Source organism: Aulonocara stuartgranti (genome assembly GCF_965226115.1).
Source record: "Aulonocara stuartgranti genome assembly, chromosome: 4".
Classification (NCBI taxonomy): domain Eukaryota; kingdom Metazoa; phylum Chordata; class Actinopteri; order Cichliformes; family Cichlidae; genus Aulonocara; species Aulonocara stuartgranti.
In genome coordinates, this window is record NC_138942.1 from 27821997 (window position 1) to 27840325 (window position 18329).

An 18329-nucleotide genomic window follows, 5' to 3' on the forward strand; every position below is an offset into this window, starting at 1 on the left:
GCTCATTTAGAAAAATAGGAGTGTGGTTATATAGAAAACAGAAAACAGTGTAAAAAATCAATGAAGTAAAATTTAAATGGAGAGCATAATAAGTATATTCTTGCAAATTAAGTAAATTTGAGGGTACTGAAATATTTTTTGACACAGTTGGAAATTATGAGTCTTAACATCACTAGTACACTAGTTACTTAAAAAAAATTCTAATATATTTTCTGTATCATGTCTATCTAGCTACCTTGACCTGAACCCTACTTTAAAAGCTAATTCGTCAGCTCACTAGCATCCCCCGGCTGAATAAAGGGTAAATAAATTACACTCGGAGATGGTCAGCATTTAAGCAACATCATTATAGCAGATTAAAAGAAAAACAGCGTATTATCGCGATAATTACTATTTTTGACTGCGACTAGACAAGCTGACCCAAAATATAATCCATCGTCTTGGAAACGCTCTAATACGGAAGCTCGCGAGGCCCACAGGAGCCGAAACGCGAAGGTTGTCAGGAGCAGCAGGAGGAGGCCACGGCTGGACAGTGTCTGACGTGGAAAGTGTCAGCACTGAGTAAGAAACTTCGGGCCAAAACAAGCCTCGAGAACAAAATCCCCCCAGTTCTCTGTAAGCTCCTGCGGGTTTCACAGAGGACAATGAGTCTGGATAAGGCGAAGCTGTGTGATTCACTGTTAACCTGGGTAAGTTTGACAGTAGCAACATTTCGAGCAAGGCTAACCGCCGGCTAAGAGGTGTCAGCAGGTGTTAGCAAATGTGGAGAATTACGGCTTTACTTTTGGAAGTTGTGGGCTCACGTAATCGATAAGGGGCATCTTTACTGACTTGGTCAATTAAACGCTTGGTGTTTTAAGTTGTAAGCTAACTGTCACTAGCCAGCCGAGCTAATTGGCTTTGTGAACACATTGGAGGTTTGCTCCTGGTGGTCTGCTTTATCTCTTATCCATGTTAGCAAACTGACTGCATTGTCAGCAAATTAACTGCCAGAAAAACAAACCCAAATAGCTTAGTGTAAGCTGAGAGGCCTAAGGAGTAATGTTAGGCTATCCAACACAGCCACGTTATTTTCAAAGCTCAGAGCAAATCCACCTGTTTGGCTCCTTTCTACAAAGAGGTGTGAAGACTTGGACTGAACTAAGACACCAACTAATAATAGCATACTAAGCAGGGCTGTAATCCCCCATTGCTGCTTAGTATTTTTTTTTTTTTTTAATTTAAGTTATGTTTAGAAAGCTTGAGCAGCTTTACACAAAATCCCCAAATACATAAATCCCCCTTCTTTCTTTAAATTGGAAAGTTTTTAAAAATGATCTTGAGCAATTGTTCTTTAGACTTTCTGAAGGTCTTTCAAAGTTTCTTTTAACATCGGCTACTTTTTTACTCATTGTCCAGTCCAGTCCTCGTATCTGACCATTCTCAAAGAAATGTTTTTGTGTTTTTAAGCCACTCAACACTGACCTATGAATTATTCAAGCATAAAAAGACACCCAACTCAACGGATGAGCTAGTGTTGTCTACACAGACAAAATAGAGAACCAGTTTTAAATTGTATCTTTAGGCTTTACTAGCAGCAATATAACTTGTTCCTATTCCCAGTGATAACACAGGTTGACAGGCATAAAATGGTATTTATATAAAGAAGGTGATTCACTAAGAGCTGTTGGCTGAAAACTTCACATCTCAGCATGGTGTGCAGTGTGTCCTTAAAAATGTAAGGAAACTGAACAGGTCGCGGACAAAAGATGTATCAAGGATCAAAGAAGACTATATACAGCAGAGGAGCAGAATATAAAATCGTGGCCTTAAACAATAGAAAAAATTAGATGCATTAGATGAACAAAATTTTGTTCAGATTTAGGCTGCTCTACAGAGGAGATCAGGAGAGAGTACAACAGTGAGACTCTACAGCCATCTGTAAAACACAAGGAAGGCTCTGTATGGTATGGTGTTGGCTTTCAGTCAATATTTTTGGGATCTTTTCAAAATTGATGGAACTATGAATGCAGAAAAGTGTAATACCATCTGGGAACCATCTAATTGGTAATCATTCTATTTATCAGTATGACAGTGATCTCAAACACCCTGGCAATGCAATGAAAGCATACCCAAATAGAAAAACACACAAGACAACACCATCAGTCATGGATTGGCTTCCCTAGAGTCCAGTCACCAAACATTAAAGCATTGTTCTGTTCAAGATGATTCCACAAATGGCAAATACCAAATATGTATTTTCAAGTTTGTTAGAATTGTATAAATCACGTTTTCCCCAATTTACATTTATGTTTGTCGACGTTTCAATAAATCACTGCACCCATTTTCCTAATGATTCAAGATTTTTGCACAGTGCTGTTTAGAATGGGGATATTAGATTCATTTATTTAATATAGTAATGTTTTCACCCTGGTTTAGTTTAATGTAATGTTGCTGTACATTAAATGTCAAAACATTGAAAGGTTTCTTTCTTTAATGACCAGCTCTTTAATGTCTTCACTCTCAGTTACAGACATTTCAGGTGCCATCGTGCAACAGCAAGCACGACCTGACAAGCGGAGTGGCCATTGCACATGTACTGCACAGAATGTAAGCACAAGCAGTATGTCACCAGTGTTGTTTCCACTAACTGCACGATTGTCTTCTGGAGATTCATTCAGAACTTACTCACTGAAATTTGCTTATCTGTATAATTTTGGATTGCCATTATCTATGCAAAATGTAGCCAGTTAAACAGTAAATGTTACCCAGACATGGCTCTGAATACCTCAGGCATTGGTGTGATTTTTTTTTTTTTAAAATAAATAAAGTGATGTGTGCAGGCTTAATCACATCAACCAATTATTGGAAAATACACATTTGGAAAACAGATTTTTAATCAACCTATTTTAGCTGTAGCTGCTTCCCATGCTGTGTAGCTTTTAATGAATAGTTTTACTCTGTCATTGTGCCTGAAGGGACAGAAACACAGGGTCTCACTGCCCTGTGGTCTTGTTATCAATCTCAGTATCCAGAGATGTCGTCGTTACAATTCTCTTGTGCTCTCATTAACAGAGACCCTTCTTGGTTTAATGAGACATGGCTAGGCAGGATCAAGGAGGAGAGCGGGGCCAACTGGCGCCTCAAGGTAATTTGTGAAACAGCATGATATGACAGAACACCCTGTAGTTATCTAGAATGACTAAAATCAAAGATCTTTTTTTAAATTCTTCTGCTTGATTAATGAAAGTGTTACGATTGTAACCCCGTTTCATTCTTTCAGGTCAGCAATTTGAAAAAGATTCTGAAAAGCATGATGGAATATTATCACGATGTAAGAAACTTTTGCTGATTTGGCCTTCATTTTTCATGTGCTGCTTGACTCGAGCCTACCAGCTCACTTTTCTGTTTCGTGAACAGGTGCTCGGTCACCAGGTGTCTGATGAGCATATGCCAGACGTGAACCTGATAGGAGAGATGGGAGATGTCACAGAACTGGGAAAGCTGGTACAGCTCGTGTTGGGTTGTGCAGTCAGCTGCGAGAAGAAACAAGGTAGGCCTGTACACAAGTACATTTCTTCTGCTTTCATTTAGGAATAAATGCCTCATAATCACTGCTGAGAAGATATTTGTCAGCATGAAAACACAAAAACGCAATTCAGTGATCTCAAGTCATTTAGAAATGCTCACACGGACGGCAACTTTATTTAGACAACAGCTGTATTTAGCAGCTGGCCACTCACTTTATACCCAACTGCTTGCAAAGCATAATATGACATGACATACTATCATGGTGGCCAGATGGCCTTGTTTTCCTCCTCCATCCTTGAATAGACACTTTCTGGATTTTTTTTTCATAAATTTTTGCAAATGTTTAAAAAAAAAAAATGGACTGACCTCTTGCCAACATAAACATTCATTAGGGGATTAGGAGCAACATTAGGAGACGTGGCTGCTGGTTAACTGCTATATATGGCAACTGTGTTGAAGCACAAGATTAAAAGGTGCTAGAATCAGCATTCTTGTTATTATAGTAAATACATTTTATTCTGCTGAGTTGTAGAAGTAAAGAAGATGTCTCACACTTGTGGGTTTGCTTTTCAATAGCTGGGAAAGGCAGTGACTAAACTGCTATGAGATCTAGAAGAAGGGAGGGGGAAACAAATTTTTCAAATGTGGAAATTAATTGCTGCACAACTATGCCAGTAATTGGCACAGAGTGTGCAAGTGTGAGCACCTCCTGAAAGTTTTCTGGTCTGCAGCATTTGGATGTGTGTTAACACAATACCACAGTCTTTCCAGTGTGAACATCCTATCAAATTCACCCCAAGGACAGACCGTTCAGCACTCAGAGAAACGGCAAATAACCGAAGATCTACATCTCAGACACTACAGAACTCAGTCAACATGTTAAATGTTGATGTTCAAGACAGCGCAATCAGAAAAAGACTAAAGGAGTATGGCTTGTTTGCAAGGGTTGCAGCAGAGAGCCTCCTTCATCTAAAAGGAACATGGCAACACAGCTCAGGTTTCCAAAGCTGCATCTGAAAAAGCCTTAACGATGTCCTTTGGACAGATGAGACCAAAGTGGAAATGTTTGGCTATAATGCACAACACCACATGTGGCGAATAGCAACAACCGCCTCACACCAGCTGATAGCACAGTGGTGGAGGGGTAAATGTTTGGACGTGTTTTACAGCCACAAGACATGGTTAACTCAGTCATTGAGCTGACCATGAACTCCTCTGTATACCAAAATATTCTAGAGTCAAATGTGAAGCTTTTGACAGCTAAAGCTTAGCTGAAATTAGGTCATGCAACAGGACTCTGGTCCCAGACAATCTACAACAGAATGACTGAAAAGGCAACAACAACAAAAAAAATCAAGGTGCTGCAATGATCCAAAGTCCAGAGTTCAACCTGATTGAAATTCTGTGGCAGGACCTTAAGAGCTGTGCATAAATGAAATGCTCAATGAAATGAAATGAAGCAACACTGTAAAGAAGAGTAGGACAAAATTCATCCACAGTGATGAGAGAGTGATAAAGTCATACCAGAACTAATTGCTTCAAATTATTGATGTTAAAGGCTATTCAAGCTACTGCAGGATGGAGTGTATTAAGTGTTTGGCATAGACTGCTGCATAGAGTACTAACATAAGAAGACTCATTTAATCATACATGCATATACTGCAGGGGTGGGGGAACTCCAGGCCTCAAGGGCAACTTCTAGATCTGTCCTTGATCCAAAACAGCTTGTTTAAATGGCTAAATAACCTCCTCATCGTGTCTTAAAGTTCTCCAGAGGCCTGGTAATGAACTACTCATTTGACTCAGGGTGAGATCTAAAACCTGCTAGACCCTCGAGGCCTGGAGTTCCCAACCCCTGGTATACTAGATTGTTGGCTTAAGGTGGTTCATTAGTTATAAAGCTTTCCTTTGAAAATGAATATTTTTTTTGTTCCTCATTTCACAAATGGCAGAAAGATCGACCCATCCAGATGTGCACTCTTTTTACTTCCTTCCTGTGAAATAAGCAGTGTTGGACATTTTGCATCTTGCGTACAGAAATACACATTTATTAAATTGGTGATAATGATGGAGACATGTTGGCATTCTCAAAAAAAAATAAGGTGTATGCGGTGCTCTTTCTTCTTTGGAGAGGTAAATGTTGGTGGCTTGAAACAGAAAAAGTTGGAACAGTTGTTTTTCTCTCAGTTATGGTCTGATCAATTTGTTGACAAGCTGTTTTCCCGTTACTGATAACAGCTCATGAGACAAAAAATGGTCAGGTCAGTTTCACAGAAAATTGACTGTAAAGCTGAGTCGATTTTTACAGCAGTGGTTTGACTTTCATGGGAGCGTGTGTGTGTGTGTGTGTGTGTGTGTGTGTGTGTGTGTGTGTGTGTGTGTGTGTGTGTGTGTGTTAATCTGTATTTGGCTGAGACTTCACTGGCCTTTGTTGTCTTCTAAACGCAGAGCAAATCCAGCAGATAATGACACTCGAGGAATCTGTCCAGCATGTTGTGATGACTGCCATTCAGGAAGTGAGTGAGCCTCTTTTTCTTTCCTCTTGGTTTACCCTGATTTGCATTAATCCAATTCTTAGTCACGGTTAATTCAAAATCAAAGAAGTCTGGATAAACATAAGACTAAAGAGCATCCCACAGACCCCTACTCTATGCTATTTACAAAGATGCGTTTACTGTTATCACCACCAAAGGGACTGTAAAAACCTGGATCATCTTCCAAGGTTTTTACCAAACAAGGTTATTCAGAGAACCAGATAAATCTGCCTTTGGCAAAAGACTGTTATTTTATTTTCCCTGTGGTTGCATTCATTGACTCACTTTCCTGTTTTGTTTTAGCTCTTATCGAAGGAGCCGTCATCTGAACCGGGAAGCCCAGAGACCTACGGGGATTTTGACTATCAGGTAAAAACCCACAACATATTCATTCCCCTACTTGTTTTTTACTTAGATTTGCTACATCCTGTGTTTGTGTTTACTCCCCACTGCTTTGATCAGTGTCAAATATCCTCTGTCTGCACGTCTTTTATTCGCAGTCCAGAAAGTATTATTTTCTGAGTGAGGAGGCAGACGAGAAGGAGGACCTGAGCCAGCGCTGTCGACACCTTGAACATCAGGTTGGTTTACTAAACACGGTTTTGATCATACTTGGCAAACATTTGCTGAGACTTTAAAGATATAATCCTAAGATTTCACTTCAGGTCAATTTGGCAATCAAGTCGGTGGAAACTGAAGAGACACTCTTTGAGCACACATTGGTTCAACAAATGGTTTTGTTGCACAAGCATCATCTGATTAAGGCCAGTGCTTTTCACACAAGACACAGTAGAGTTACAGCAGTATGTCAGCAGTGCTGGCAAGTTTCTGTGCAACCCTGCTAAAAGTGCTTTAAATCTATCATTTTGGTCCTTCACGTCTTTTTCCTGTGAGTACTTGAGTATAAATTCCACTTTTGTTTAGTTTGAACTCGTTTAACAGGAGATGGAGCAATAAGCATGATTGAGTACAGAAGTACGCTATAAAAACACTGAGACAAAAACCATACAACACTAATGTTGCAGTCCACCTATACATGGCCTACATTTATTGGTTAAATTTGATGGGTGTACCAAGTTTGGATGGTTCCCACCTTGGCCGGAGGGGTGTACTATAAAGCAAGATTATTGGATTATTCAGGTTAAAATCAGCGTTTTCAATGTCTGGAAAGTGGCTCCCTTTTCCCTGGCTACAATACTCTGGTAACTTATGTTAAACATACAACCTGGTCCAGAGCACATTATGTTCCTAGTTGAAAGCGCCACATTTTTACTTATTCCAGCATGCTTTAAGTGGGATAGAAAATGGTATGTTACAGGTTGACAAATTGCATCTATAAACCCTAACACAGTGGTGTCCAAACCTTTACTGTTTAAATGTATAAGGTTTACAGTTTCAGAGTTGTGTGCAGCTCTCACGTTAGAAATAAACAGCGGAACGCAGCTATAGAATGAATTCAGTAAATATGAATTTACTTCAAGATGATATATTTACTACGTTGCATGCTTGTGATGATATCGAGTTTGTAATATTAACATTAATGTGTTTAATTGTAGTAGTAGAAGTAGTATAACATTTCATGTCAGACAAGAGAAATTCTGACTTAACAAAGAAAGTTGATCGTCGCTTTCTGGGGTTTTAGGTTTAGGCTTTAACAGAAAGCCGGGCTTTTTTGACTTGCCTCATAGGACACCCCTCAGTTCTCACTTGTAAAGAAGATTTTGAGCTCAGTGTGTAAGAATATAAAGAGTGGATAGCAGAATAGCTGTTGCTGGGGAGAAATGGTTTGATTGCATGGAAATCTTGAGGATTATAACTTTAAGATGAGTCTCGGGTTTGTTTTATCAATCTTTGAGCTGTTGACTTGAAATTTGAAAAAATAATTCCATTTCATCTCTGCCTACCAGATTTACAGACTCTCAGAGGTTTAGTTTTGCTGTATTTTTTTATTTATTTATTTTTTTAGAGAAGCATGTTGCGTGTGTCTGTGCCTGCAATTTATTTGTGCTCTGGCCTTTTATTGATTAGCCAGCCAAAGGCTTTGTTTGTGTTCCCTTGACTTGTTTTTGCACCACTGAATGTGAGCGGACTAATTCAGACTTTTTTCTTTTTTTTGAAAAAGAGGATCCCAGTCGATAGTTGCATAACATCAAGATAAAACTGACACGTTGCCTTGGGATGGAGCAGTAGCCAACTATAATTTGTACTGCTCCCAGCCCACCTGTTTGTTTACTTACTCGGCCCACGCATTAGGGATTAGTCATTTGTGTTGTTTTGAAAGCTATTTACTGTTACTGGTTTGGTGCTAAAGCATGCAATCTGTCCTTAAAGTTCAGTGTAGGGTTTTGCTGTATTCAGACTGGAAAGATATCCTGCAGGTAAGTATGCGCTCCCCTCTCTTAATATTGGAATGCAAGCTTGTTTAACTATGAGCGCCGTTCAGTCTGACACAAACATTTAAAAGTAATGCAGCTCTAAACCACAGCCGGCCCTTTCCTCAAACCAACCACCGTCATCGATGTAGATCTGTTCTCCTGCCGACTATTAATGTTACACATGTATTACTTACGGTCCTCAATGAGCTCTGCATACTCGTCTGCTCATATCATGAGGATCTGCTTTGAACCCTGGGGGTAAAGCTAACAACTGCACTACTGAGAATGTTCCATCTGCTTGAGATCATTGCACACCAGCTGACTAACACACATTTTACAAAAGAGCTTGTGATATTACAGCAAAGCATGTGTTTAAGGTCCTCTTTGCACTGAAAGTGGTGAGTTATCGCTGTTTATCTTGTTTTCCTTCATGAATCTGTTGTGTCCTTGCACTGTGGCTTTTTTGTATATAGGCTGGTTTTTTTTGCTGCTTTTTGTTATGCTTCAATCTCGACCTTTCCTCTATTGTGTCTCCTTGTCCTGTTTTTCACCCCTTTTTAAAGCTGTAGCTCACCTTCCGTCTCTTCTCTCTCAGCAGTCCACTGCACACTCAATCTTTACACCTCTTTTTGCAATGTTTGTGCTCCGTTTCTCTCTCCCACCCCCCTCCGACAGCTGTCAGTGGCTCTGGAGGAGAAGATGTCCCTGCAGGCAGAGACGCGCTCCCTGAAAGAGAAGCTCAGCCTATGCGAATCTCTGGACGCCTCCACCACTGCCATCACTGGCAAGAAGCTGCTGCTGCTGCAGAGTCAGATGGAGCAGCTTCAGGAGGAAAACTACAGGTACAAGTGGTACTTAAGTACTTAGGAAAACAACCCGGGGTTTATAATGAGTGTCTCAGTCATTAACTCTTTAAAAAGATGTAGTAGTAGTAGTAGTAGTAGTGGTAGTATAAAATTTCAGCCCTCGTTCATAACATATGAGTCAACTTTATAAAGACATGCAAATCAGATGCCGTTGAGTCAGCTGTTCCTTTGAGTGTCTTTCAAAGTGCATATCCAGTCATATTAACCACTGTATATCTCAGACTGGAGAACGGCAGAGACGACATGCGTGTGCGGGCAGAGATACTGGAGCGCGAGGTGGCTGAGCTGCAGCTACGGAACGAAGACCTGACCAGCCTGGCGCAGGAGGCCCAGGCCCTCAAAGACGAGATGGACATCCTCAGGTGAGAGCAGCTCGAACAGATCGAGTTCAGTTGATCATGAAAATGTAAACAAGCCAGTTAAACAGTGGTTATTATGTAAGGAGTGGTGTAGGCCTTTTTGCAAGCTCACAAGTTTGTAGTGAAAGAAACTGCAGAAAGTTGCGCTTTGTGGGCGTTTGGTCACATGGACACTAAGTGTTTGTGTTCATGCTTTGCAGGCTTTTTTGAATGCATTACATTCACAGTTTACAAGTGTTTTACATATAAAGGTTTTCCTTGTGTCAAAACGGGTAATTGTAAACATTTGCTAACAACTTCTGCTGAGCTACTACTTCAGGAACTGTGAATAAAACAACTGCCAACAATCAGAAGGTCCTGCTAGTAAATATTGTATGTGAATTACAGGGTGCAATGCTTCTTTTATTATACAAAGATTGTTTTAAATATATTTGCTTCTGTCCAACAAATTCAGTGTTTCCTTCTGTTTGAGTAGTAGTTGCAAAAAACAGTGGATGAGTTGAAGTTTCTTGGCATATTTGAAGATTGATCTCTGTAGAAGAGGCAAAAACTTTAAACAGTTTTGATCCTGAGTCCAAAAGTATCAATACACATACTAATACAGTGTTGGTAAATTCTTAATATCAAGAATGTTGATAATGACGAGCCTTTTCCTTTAAGTAGTAGTTCAAACTGATAATAGATGAACTCACAGAAGCAACCCCCATGCTGCCCACACACAGATGTCCATTCTGCTCTCTCTGACATCTGTGTTGATAATACAAATTTTCATGCATTGACACCGGCTTGCGTCAGAGTACACATCTACATGGACGCATTGTGTTAAGTATAACTCATATTCCTCTGCTGTTGCTCGATGCCTCCCACGCTATGCTTTCCTTCCCCCTCAGGCACTCGTCTGACCGGGTGAACCAGCTCGAGGCGATGGTGGAGACGTACAAGAGGAAGCTGGAGGACCTGGGAGACCTGCGCAGACAAGTGCGCCTCCTGGAAGAGCACAACACTGTGTACATGCAGCGCACGTGCGAGCTGGAGGAGGAGCTTCGCAGGGCCAACGCTGTCCGCAGTCAGCTGGACACCTACAAGAGACAGGCAAGCTGTGCTTTTGCCTGTTCCTGTGCTGGGACATCCAAGAGATGCGAAACACATTCTGGCTCGTACACGTGTTTGGAAACCCTTTTCATTTATTTATTTATTTATTTATTTATTTATTTAAAATAGAGCACTCTGGCTGACTGTATGCTCTCTGACTTGTAGGCTCATGAGCTTCACACCAAGCACTCAGCAGAGGCCATGAAAGCTGAGAAGTGGCAGTTTGAGTACAAGAACCTTCACGACAAGTACGACGCACTGCTGAAGGAGAAGGAAGTGAGTCGGAGAGTATTTTTGAGAAATTAAAAATAAACAGTTTTTATATGGGGGGAAATGTGCACATGGTCTACAGAGTGTTTTTGTACACTGAGGCCCTCTCATTTCCCTCTCGGTCTAGTAATAGTTTTGATTTCAGTGATGACAAATGATGTTTAGATTGGCGTTTGTTGTGATCATTACAGAAAGCACTTCCCTACATGGAGAATTGTGTCCTAGTAGATACTGTACTATTCTTCAGCGGACTCCCACATCCTGTGTCAATTCTAGTAGCTTCTGCAGTCAAGGAGTGATTAATTTTCTCGCTTACTTGTGGGTGTAATTAGGAAATGTGCTAATATGACGTGGATACTTGTATTTGCTCTGTCTCTGTCTGGACTGCATCGCATCCAAGTCCAGATATAGAAAACCTGACGCTACATGGATCTTAAGGCCACTTAAGGTGTTTTGGTGTCCTTTGTTTTCCAGCGTCTGATCGCAGAAAGAGACACACTGCGGGAGACAAACGATGAGCTCAGGTGTGCACAAGTCCAGCAGAGGTATCTCAGTGGAGCAGGTGAGTTGAAAGCATAGGTATGGCTAGAAAACACCTAAAACAATGGGCTTTACTGAGAAATATGTCACGCACTGTTGGAGGAAAAAAATTAATAAAACATAAGGAAACTTGGAAGTTGGACCCTCTTCTTCCTTTAGAACAGCCTTAAATCTCTGTGGCACAGATTCAGGAAAGTGTTGGAAACATTTCTCAGAGATTTGACATGATAGCATCACACAGCTACTGCTGATTTGTCAGCTGCACATCCATGATAATCTCCCGTTCCACCAAATCCTAAAGGTGCTCTAGATCTGGTGACTGGACACTACTTGAGTACAGTAAACTCTGTGTTTAACTCATTCACTGCCAGCCATTGGCAGTGAATGAGTTAAACCCATTGACTCATTCACTGCCATTGACGGCTATAGACGTCAATGGCAGTGAATGAGTTAAGAATGGTGTGTCATCCTGCTGTAAGCAACCATCAGAAGATGGTCACACTGTGGTCATAAAGGGGTGGACATGGTCAGTGAGACACATGAAGAGACTACACAGATCACTCCTAATTAAACTAAAATCACTTTTCTTTCCCATTCAGATGTTCAGTCCACATCTACATACATAGATGCTTTTTGTTGCTGTCATGTGATTGGCTGATTAGATATTTTTGTAACTGAGCAATTAAACTGGTGTACCTAATAAAGTGGCCAGTGAGTGTAATGGTAATACTAAAGAGTGTAACTTTTTTGGGGGGGGGGATTGTAAACATTTACAGTGAAAAAATTTCTCAGGCTGAAATTGGCCTTTTTAGTAAACGTGGTCAAGTGTCCAGCTGACAGTGTGTGCGAGTCCTCCATCCAAATGCAGTCAGATAACAGTGGTTCTGGTTCAGAGGTCGTCATCCTCTGCACCGCTTACTAGAAAGGAAGCAAAGAACCTTCTAAAGACTGATTCAGCTCCACAGCCATAATTCAGTTTAATTTCTCTATCACAACAGTCGCCTCAAAGTGCCTCGTATCATATTTTTCATTATTGAGCTCCTTATTTTATTCTGTTAATCGTTTTAAATGTAGTTCAGTTCTATTGAATTTGGGATCTTCAGTGTGATTTCTGTGCAACTATTTTGTTTTAAGGGGGGGGTTTGTTTGTGCTGTTTCACTTTATCAAACTGATTTGGGGTTGGGGTATTTTGTTTGGTTGTTTGTTGTTGTTGTTTTTGGGGGGGGGGGAGACACAGGAATTACTCGACTTTTGCGATGATTTGTTTGTCTGACTGTCTTTCTCTCTGCAGGAGGCTTGTGTGACAGCGGTGACACGGTTGAAAACCTGGCTGCAGAGATCATGCCAACTGAGATCAAGTATGTCTGTTTGCACATTTCAATGTTTTCTTTTGTTTGGTGTTTTTTAACCATAATAAGAAGGCCGTTTTATTTTAAGTCTACACAAACATGCCTCGGTGTAACTTTCACTCACGCACTCACTCGTGCCATGTGTACATTCTTGCTAACACAACCACAAAAGTTTATTTTTAGAAAGTGGACGTTGCGTGCCAAATGGCGACACATGGCGCGTTTGGCCTGGGCGTTGGTGGATAGAAGTTTCGTTCATGCTTCCATTTGCAGCCGCCATTCTCTAACCCGTTTATTTTATCCCCGCCCCTCTTTTTCCCTTCACCTCCTGTCGCCCCGCTCTTATCATTGCTGCTTTGACAGGGAGACAGTTGTTCGTCTCCAAAGTGAAAACAAGATGCTGTGCGTCCAAGAGGAGACCTACCGACAGAAACTTGTGGAAGTTCAGGCTGAGCTGGAGGAGGCTCAACGCAGCAAGAATGGGCTAGAAACTCAGAACAGGTAGGGGTGTGTGTGTGTCCGCACACTCTTCTTTCAGCAGTGTTAAATAACCAGTCTGCTTCTAGGCCACCATACTGTGCGTTCCTGGACATTAAGCTGGTTGTTTGGCTGATAGGAGGAGTGATATCTGCCTAAATGTCAACTCACCCTCTGGACTGTGTGTTCAACTGAACTGTGTGGGCTGGACTGGAGGACAGACAAGCAAAAAGCCAGATTGTCCCTCGACTCAGAGTGTGTGTGTGTGTGTGTGTGTGTGTGTGTGTGTGTGTGTGTGTGTGTGTGTGTGTGTGTGTGTGTTTACATGCCTGTGGGCATGTGGACATGTGGGTGGACTGTGTGTGTGTACGTTTGTGTGTGTGTGTGTGTCCATTGCAACACCAGGCCCAGGGTGTGGGAAGCATCCTCAGCAACAGTACCAGGAGGAGAGGAGTGGAGTGAGCATGCTCAGTAGAGCAGAGCAGTGAATGGCCAGGCGGCACAGTCGGTGCCTGCAGCAGATGTACAAGGACCCACTTGATACTTTGCAAACATCTTCCACCCACAGTAGCAGCAGCTTAATAAGTTTGTGTTGCATCTTTCACGTCTTTTACCATCTGCCTCTCTATAAACCCTTTTCCTTCTCTAGTCATGCCCCCTCCCCCACACACCTCCCTCCTTTTGTTTTTTGTTTTTTTCCTCCTTCTCTTCCCAACCTTTCCTCTCATTCTTACCCCATGTTTCCTTTATTTTCCTCTTTCCAAGGCTGAACCAGCAGCAGATCTCAGAGCTGCGTTCTCAGGTCGAGGAGCTCCAGAAAGCACTCCAGGAGCAGGACAGCAAGAACGAGGACGTGAGTAGAAAGACCGGTTTGCTTCTCATCTGCCCACTTCTGCTATTACATAACTCAACACAATCAAGCTGACAGAATATTGGCAGCATATACACAGTGTGCAACTGACTTTTTTTTTTCTCATCAGTTTTACCTTGAAGAAGTGAAATATAAGATGCGAGATTAAATTCTAACCAACAAAGTCATTTATTATGTATATGCTCAAGTCATTGAAGGGTTTTAGCTGGCATGGTATTTATATGGCACACTGAGTATATTGAAACGATTAGTTCTGAAATCACTCTGCCTTTGAGGACCGCATTGTTTGTTCTCCTACTTTGATACATGTTGTGTGGGAATTTAACCCGTGTTTGCTGTGGTGATTCACCGGTAACGCCTGCCCCTCTGTGTCTGTCTCTCTCCGCCTGCCCCCACCGATCAACTCTGCCAAAATCAGGCCATCGTAAGTACGGCCCGCCCTCTCTCCAACTGGCCTATGATTTGACTTTGACACCTTGACTTTCACAGTTTAGTGTGTGTGTGTGTGTGTGTGTGTGTGTGTGTGTGTGTGTGTGTGTGTGTGTGTGTTTGTTTTTAAATGTGCCGTTTTAAGTACAATGGATTTTAAGTTTCTTTCTTTCTTTTCTTCTTCTTTGAAGTCGTCCTTATTGAAGAAAAAGCTTGAGGAGCACCTGTGAGTATTATTTTTCTGCTGCTTACTGATGCCTGTCTGCCTTCTGTGCTGCAAACAAAAGTGAACTCACACAAGTGTCGATGTGTGTACTGTTCCAGGGAGAAGCTCCAGGAGGCCCAGTCAGACCTGCAAAAGAAAAAAGAGGTCATTGATGACCTGGAGCCCAAAGTAGACAGCAACAGTAAGGAATGTCATGTAGATGGTATTCAGAAGAAGTTCAGCTTTGTTCCTTTCCTAAACACAAATTTGTTTTTCCTTCTAGTGGCTAAGAAGATTGATGAACTCCAGGAGATCCTGCGGAAGAAGGACGAGGACATGAAGCAGATGGAGCAGCGATACAAACGCTACGTGGAGAAGGCGAGAACGGTCAGTGGTTATAGGAGTACTGCACTTTTTATTTCACACATTTTTAAAGACTTCGACCTTTTTAAATATCAGAAAAAATGATGTTCTAAGCTCTTTAAATTAATATCCTTTTGTGTGCAGGTGATCAAAACCCTGGATCCTAAGCAGCAGCCAGTGGCTCCTGATAGTCAGGCCATGAAAAACCAGCTGATGGAGAAGGAGAGAAGAATCCAGCATCTGGAGGTATGAACCTCTGACTCTGAGAGACAAGTGTGCTTCCATCAGCACTGTAAATCCCACTAATGCATGATGATGGTGTTCCTTTTATACAGCATGATTATGAGAAGAGCAGGGCCAGGCATGACCAGGAGGTGAAACTCATCATCAGTGCCTGGTACAACATGGTGAGCGAGCGTGTAAATACACAAAAGCTCAAACAGGAACTACATCCACACCACCCAATCCCTCACTCCTTCATCTTTCTCTTTCCTCCGCCCTCTTTACCTGTCAGGGAATGGGGCTGCATCAGAAAGTGTCTGGTGAGCGGTTGGGCTCCTCCAACCAGGCCATGTCCTTCCTCGCCCAGCAGAGACAACTCACCAACGCAAGGAGAGGCCTGACACGACACCACCCGAGATGAGACACGGAGGCGTGACAGTTACCCTCAAATGAAAAGCAAAGTGCACACAAGGTGATCCATGTGATCTCTGAGTGTCTTTTGCCTTTTTTATGCCTTCACTGGGATCACTGTGCCTCAGTTTTGTCACGCTGCTGCTGCCCCCTGCTGGCTCTTACTGATATGAGAAGATTTCTTTTCTCCGTTGGGCTCCAGAGCAGAAGCTCTCTGCTCTGATTAAAAAGTAGGAGTTATAGGCCTTAAGAAGAGGCGACCTCACCTTTTAAGGTGACTTTTATTTCCCCTGTAGCTTCTTGGACTTTTTTTTTTCCTTGAACATCTATTTAAAATCCTTTTTTATTTATTTTTTTATGTTAAACAGTGAAACAGAACTGGAACAAGTTTTGTCAGGTGCCAGTTTAAATGTGATAGATGACAGAGAAGTTTGACTACTCCAAGTGCTACAGAACAAAAGCTGCACAAGCTGTCCTCATACCTCCACTACAGCAGATCGTCACGTTCACTACATTTTGGGTTTTATGTGTTTGCTGAGGTTGTTTTTTGTTTTTTTTTTTGTTTTTTTTTCTTGTAGCGTTTTTATTTTTAGTCTAAGTTTGAAGTACCTTTGGGAAAAAATGTAAAAATCAAGCGGGTGTGTAACAGCTTTAGTCTTGATTTCTTCTGTATTCTCTTTAAATGCTTTTTTTTTTTTTTCCCCTTCTCAGCCTTAAATCTGAAACATGTCTTTTGTAAATATTTTCACAGTGTACACCAAAGCACTTTCTCTCTAGAAGGGTGGGTTTGTTCAGTGCCTCGCAAAAGTCTCCCATGCTAGCCCTTTATAGATGAGACTGAACACTGACATGTTTGCAGCGCCAACACTGTTTCTGTCACACTGCAGGTACGTGCTCAAGTCTGGTGATATGACTTTTGTGTATTTTTCTTTTCGCTGTTGCCTCTAAATATTATTTTTTTATTTTTTTTATTCCTATCCATAAGACCTCCCCCATCAGGGGGTCTGATTGTGGGTCAGACCCAACTGCACTCTCCACTTTAAACACAAAAACTGGATAACACTATGCGAGAGTCTCTAATCATAAAAACACTAAAAAATATATAAAACTGAGTCAGCTGATGTGCTGTTTGCCGCTGCTAGGTGTTGTTCACGGCTGAGCTGAGCTGGAAGGAAACGTGTTCTTCAATGCGCTGGAATTTTTCCTGTGACAGGAAATCGACAGCAGATTAAAAAGCCTGAGGCACATTTATCAGACTCTACGTCTGCCTTTCTTTACAACCGTTGATCAAGTTGTTTTTGTGCGTCCCATGTCAGAGCTGCTGTCCTGTGACTTGTACTTGCCTCTAACAGTTTGTGCTATGATCTACAAAGACCAGAGTCCTGCTGTTGTGTAAACACTTTTTACTTTTTTGTTCTACTGATTTTTTTTTTTTTTTTTTAAGTTGGTTTTTATGGCGTAAAATTATTGGTCCACATATGCATGGTGTGAAAGGTTGCATCATGAAATGGTCTACTAGATTATAGCATAATGTACTTGGCACAGGGTTAAATTATTTGTAGTCCTCTCTGTTCTACTTTTTGCACTACAAATAAATGGGATCTTAAGTTAAAGATGGCATTTTGTGTTCTTCTTTTCAGTGCATTCAAAGACTCACTTTCAGTCCCTTCCGATTTAGACTCACCCAGAGAGGTCTGAGAAAGCACGCCAACCCAGGTTTTATCAAAGTGGGCCCTTGTTGTGGGTAGACTTTCATTCCGTCACAGTCCTAAAGGCCAAACCGATTAGTCAAACTTCTCACATCCTTTGTGCAACTGTCAAAACGGTGAAGGCATTGTTTATCCGTCGCACCACTTTTCCACAAGCACATCTCAACGGATTAAAGAGAGGTGGCACATTCAAACATGATGAACAACAGCACAATGTAATAGAATGGCATGTTTGGGGGGGGCTGTAAGATTCACCTAAGATTTGTTAAGTCTGTACTATGTAACAACCATGAACCACTCCTGATTTCTTTATATTTTTCTGGGAAAATGGGAGATGCAGCAGATTAAACATTAAGGATTAAAAACAGTTTCTACAATTCAAACAAACTTGAAGTCAGTTTGTATGACCACCTTTATTCTTTAACACACCCTCAACTCTAAGGTAAGATGGCCACCCACTGAGACAATTTTTCATGAGGCTTCAGTGAACTCAGATCCTGTGTTGGGTTTCCACTATTTTATGGTTATTTATTTATTGGTTAAAGCCTGCCACGTTGTCTTTTGTCCACCACATGTCCAGCTTCCACCCTCCATCCATTTTCTTCCACTTATCAGGGTTGCGGCAGGGGAGTGCTGGAGCCTATCCCAGCTACCATAGGAAGAGTTCACCCTGCGCAGGCCCCCGTTTCCTTCTTGGAATCAACACAAAAACAAATAAGGTGTGGCTCAAGACTTTTGCACAGGAC

The 18329-nt window shown here is 41.5% G+C and overlaps 1 protein-coding gene across 1 annotated transcript; it reads left to right on the top strand.

Moving 5' to 3' along the window:
- Positions 1-420: 420 nt before the first annotated feature.
- Positions 421-17487, top strand: hook2 (hook microtubule-tethering protein 2). Its single transcript, XM_082530235.1, has 22 exons — positions 421-689; positions 2507-2589; positions 3055-3127; positions 3263-3313; positions 3400-3532; positions 5959-6026; positions 6348-6413; positions 6545-6625; positions 9095-9261; positions 9507-9647; positions 10535-10736; positions 10902-11012; positions 11481-11568; positions 12839-12905; positions 13260-13397; positions 14139-14226; positions 14865-14899; positions 14998-15080; positions 15162-15265; positions 15386-15487; positions 15577-15648; positions 15756-17487. The coding sequence occupies exons 1-22, from the start codon at positions 645-647 to the stop codon at positions 15882-15884; spliced, it is 2127 nt and encodes a 708-aa protein (XP_082386361.1). The 5' UTR covers positions 421-644; the 3' UTR covers positions 15885-17487.
- Positions 17488-18329: the final 842 nt, after the last annotated feature.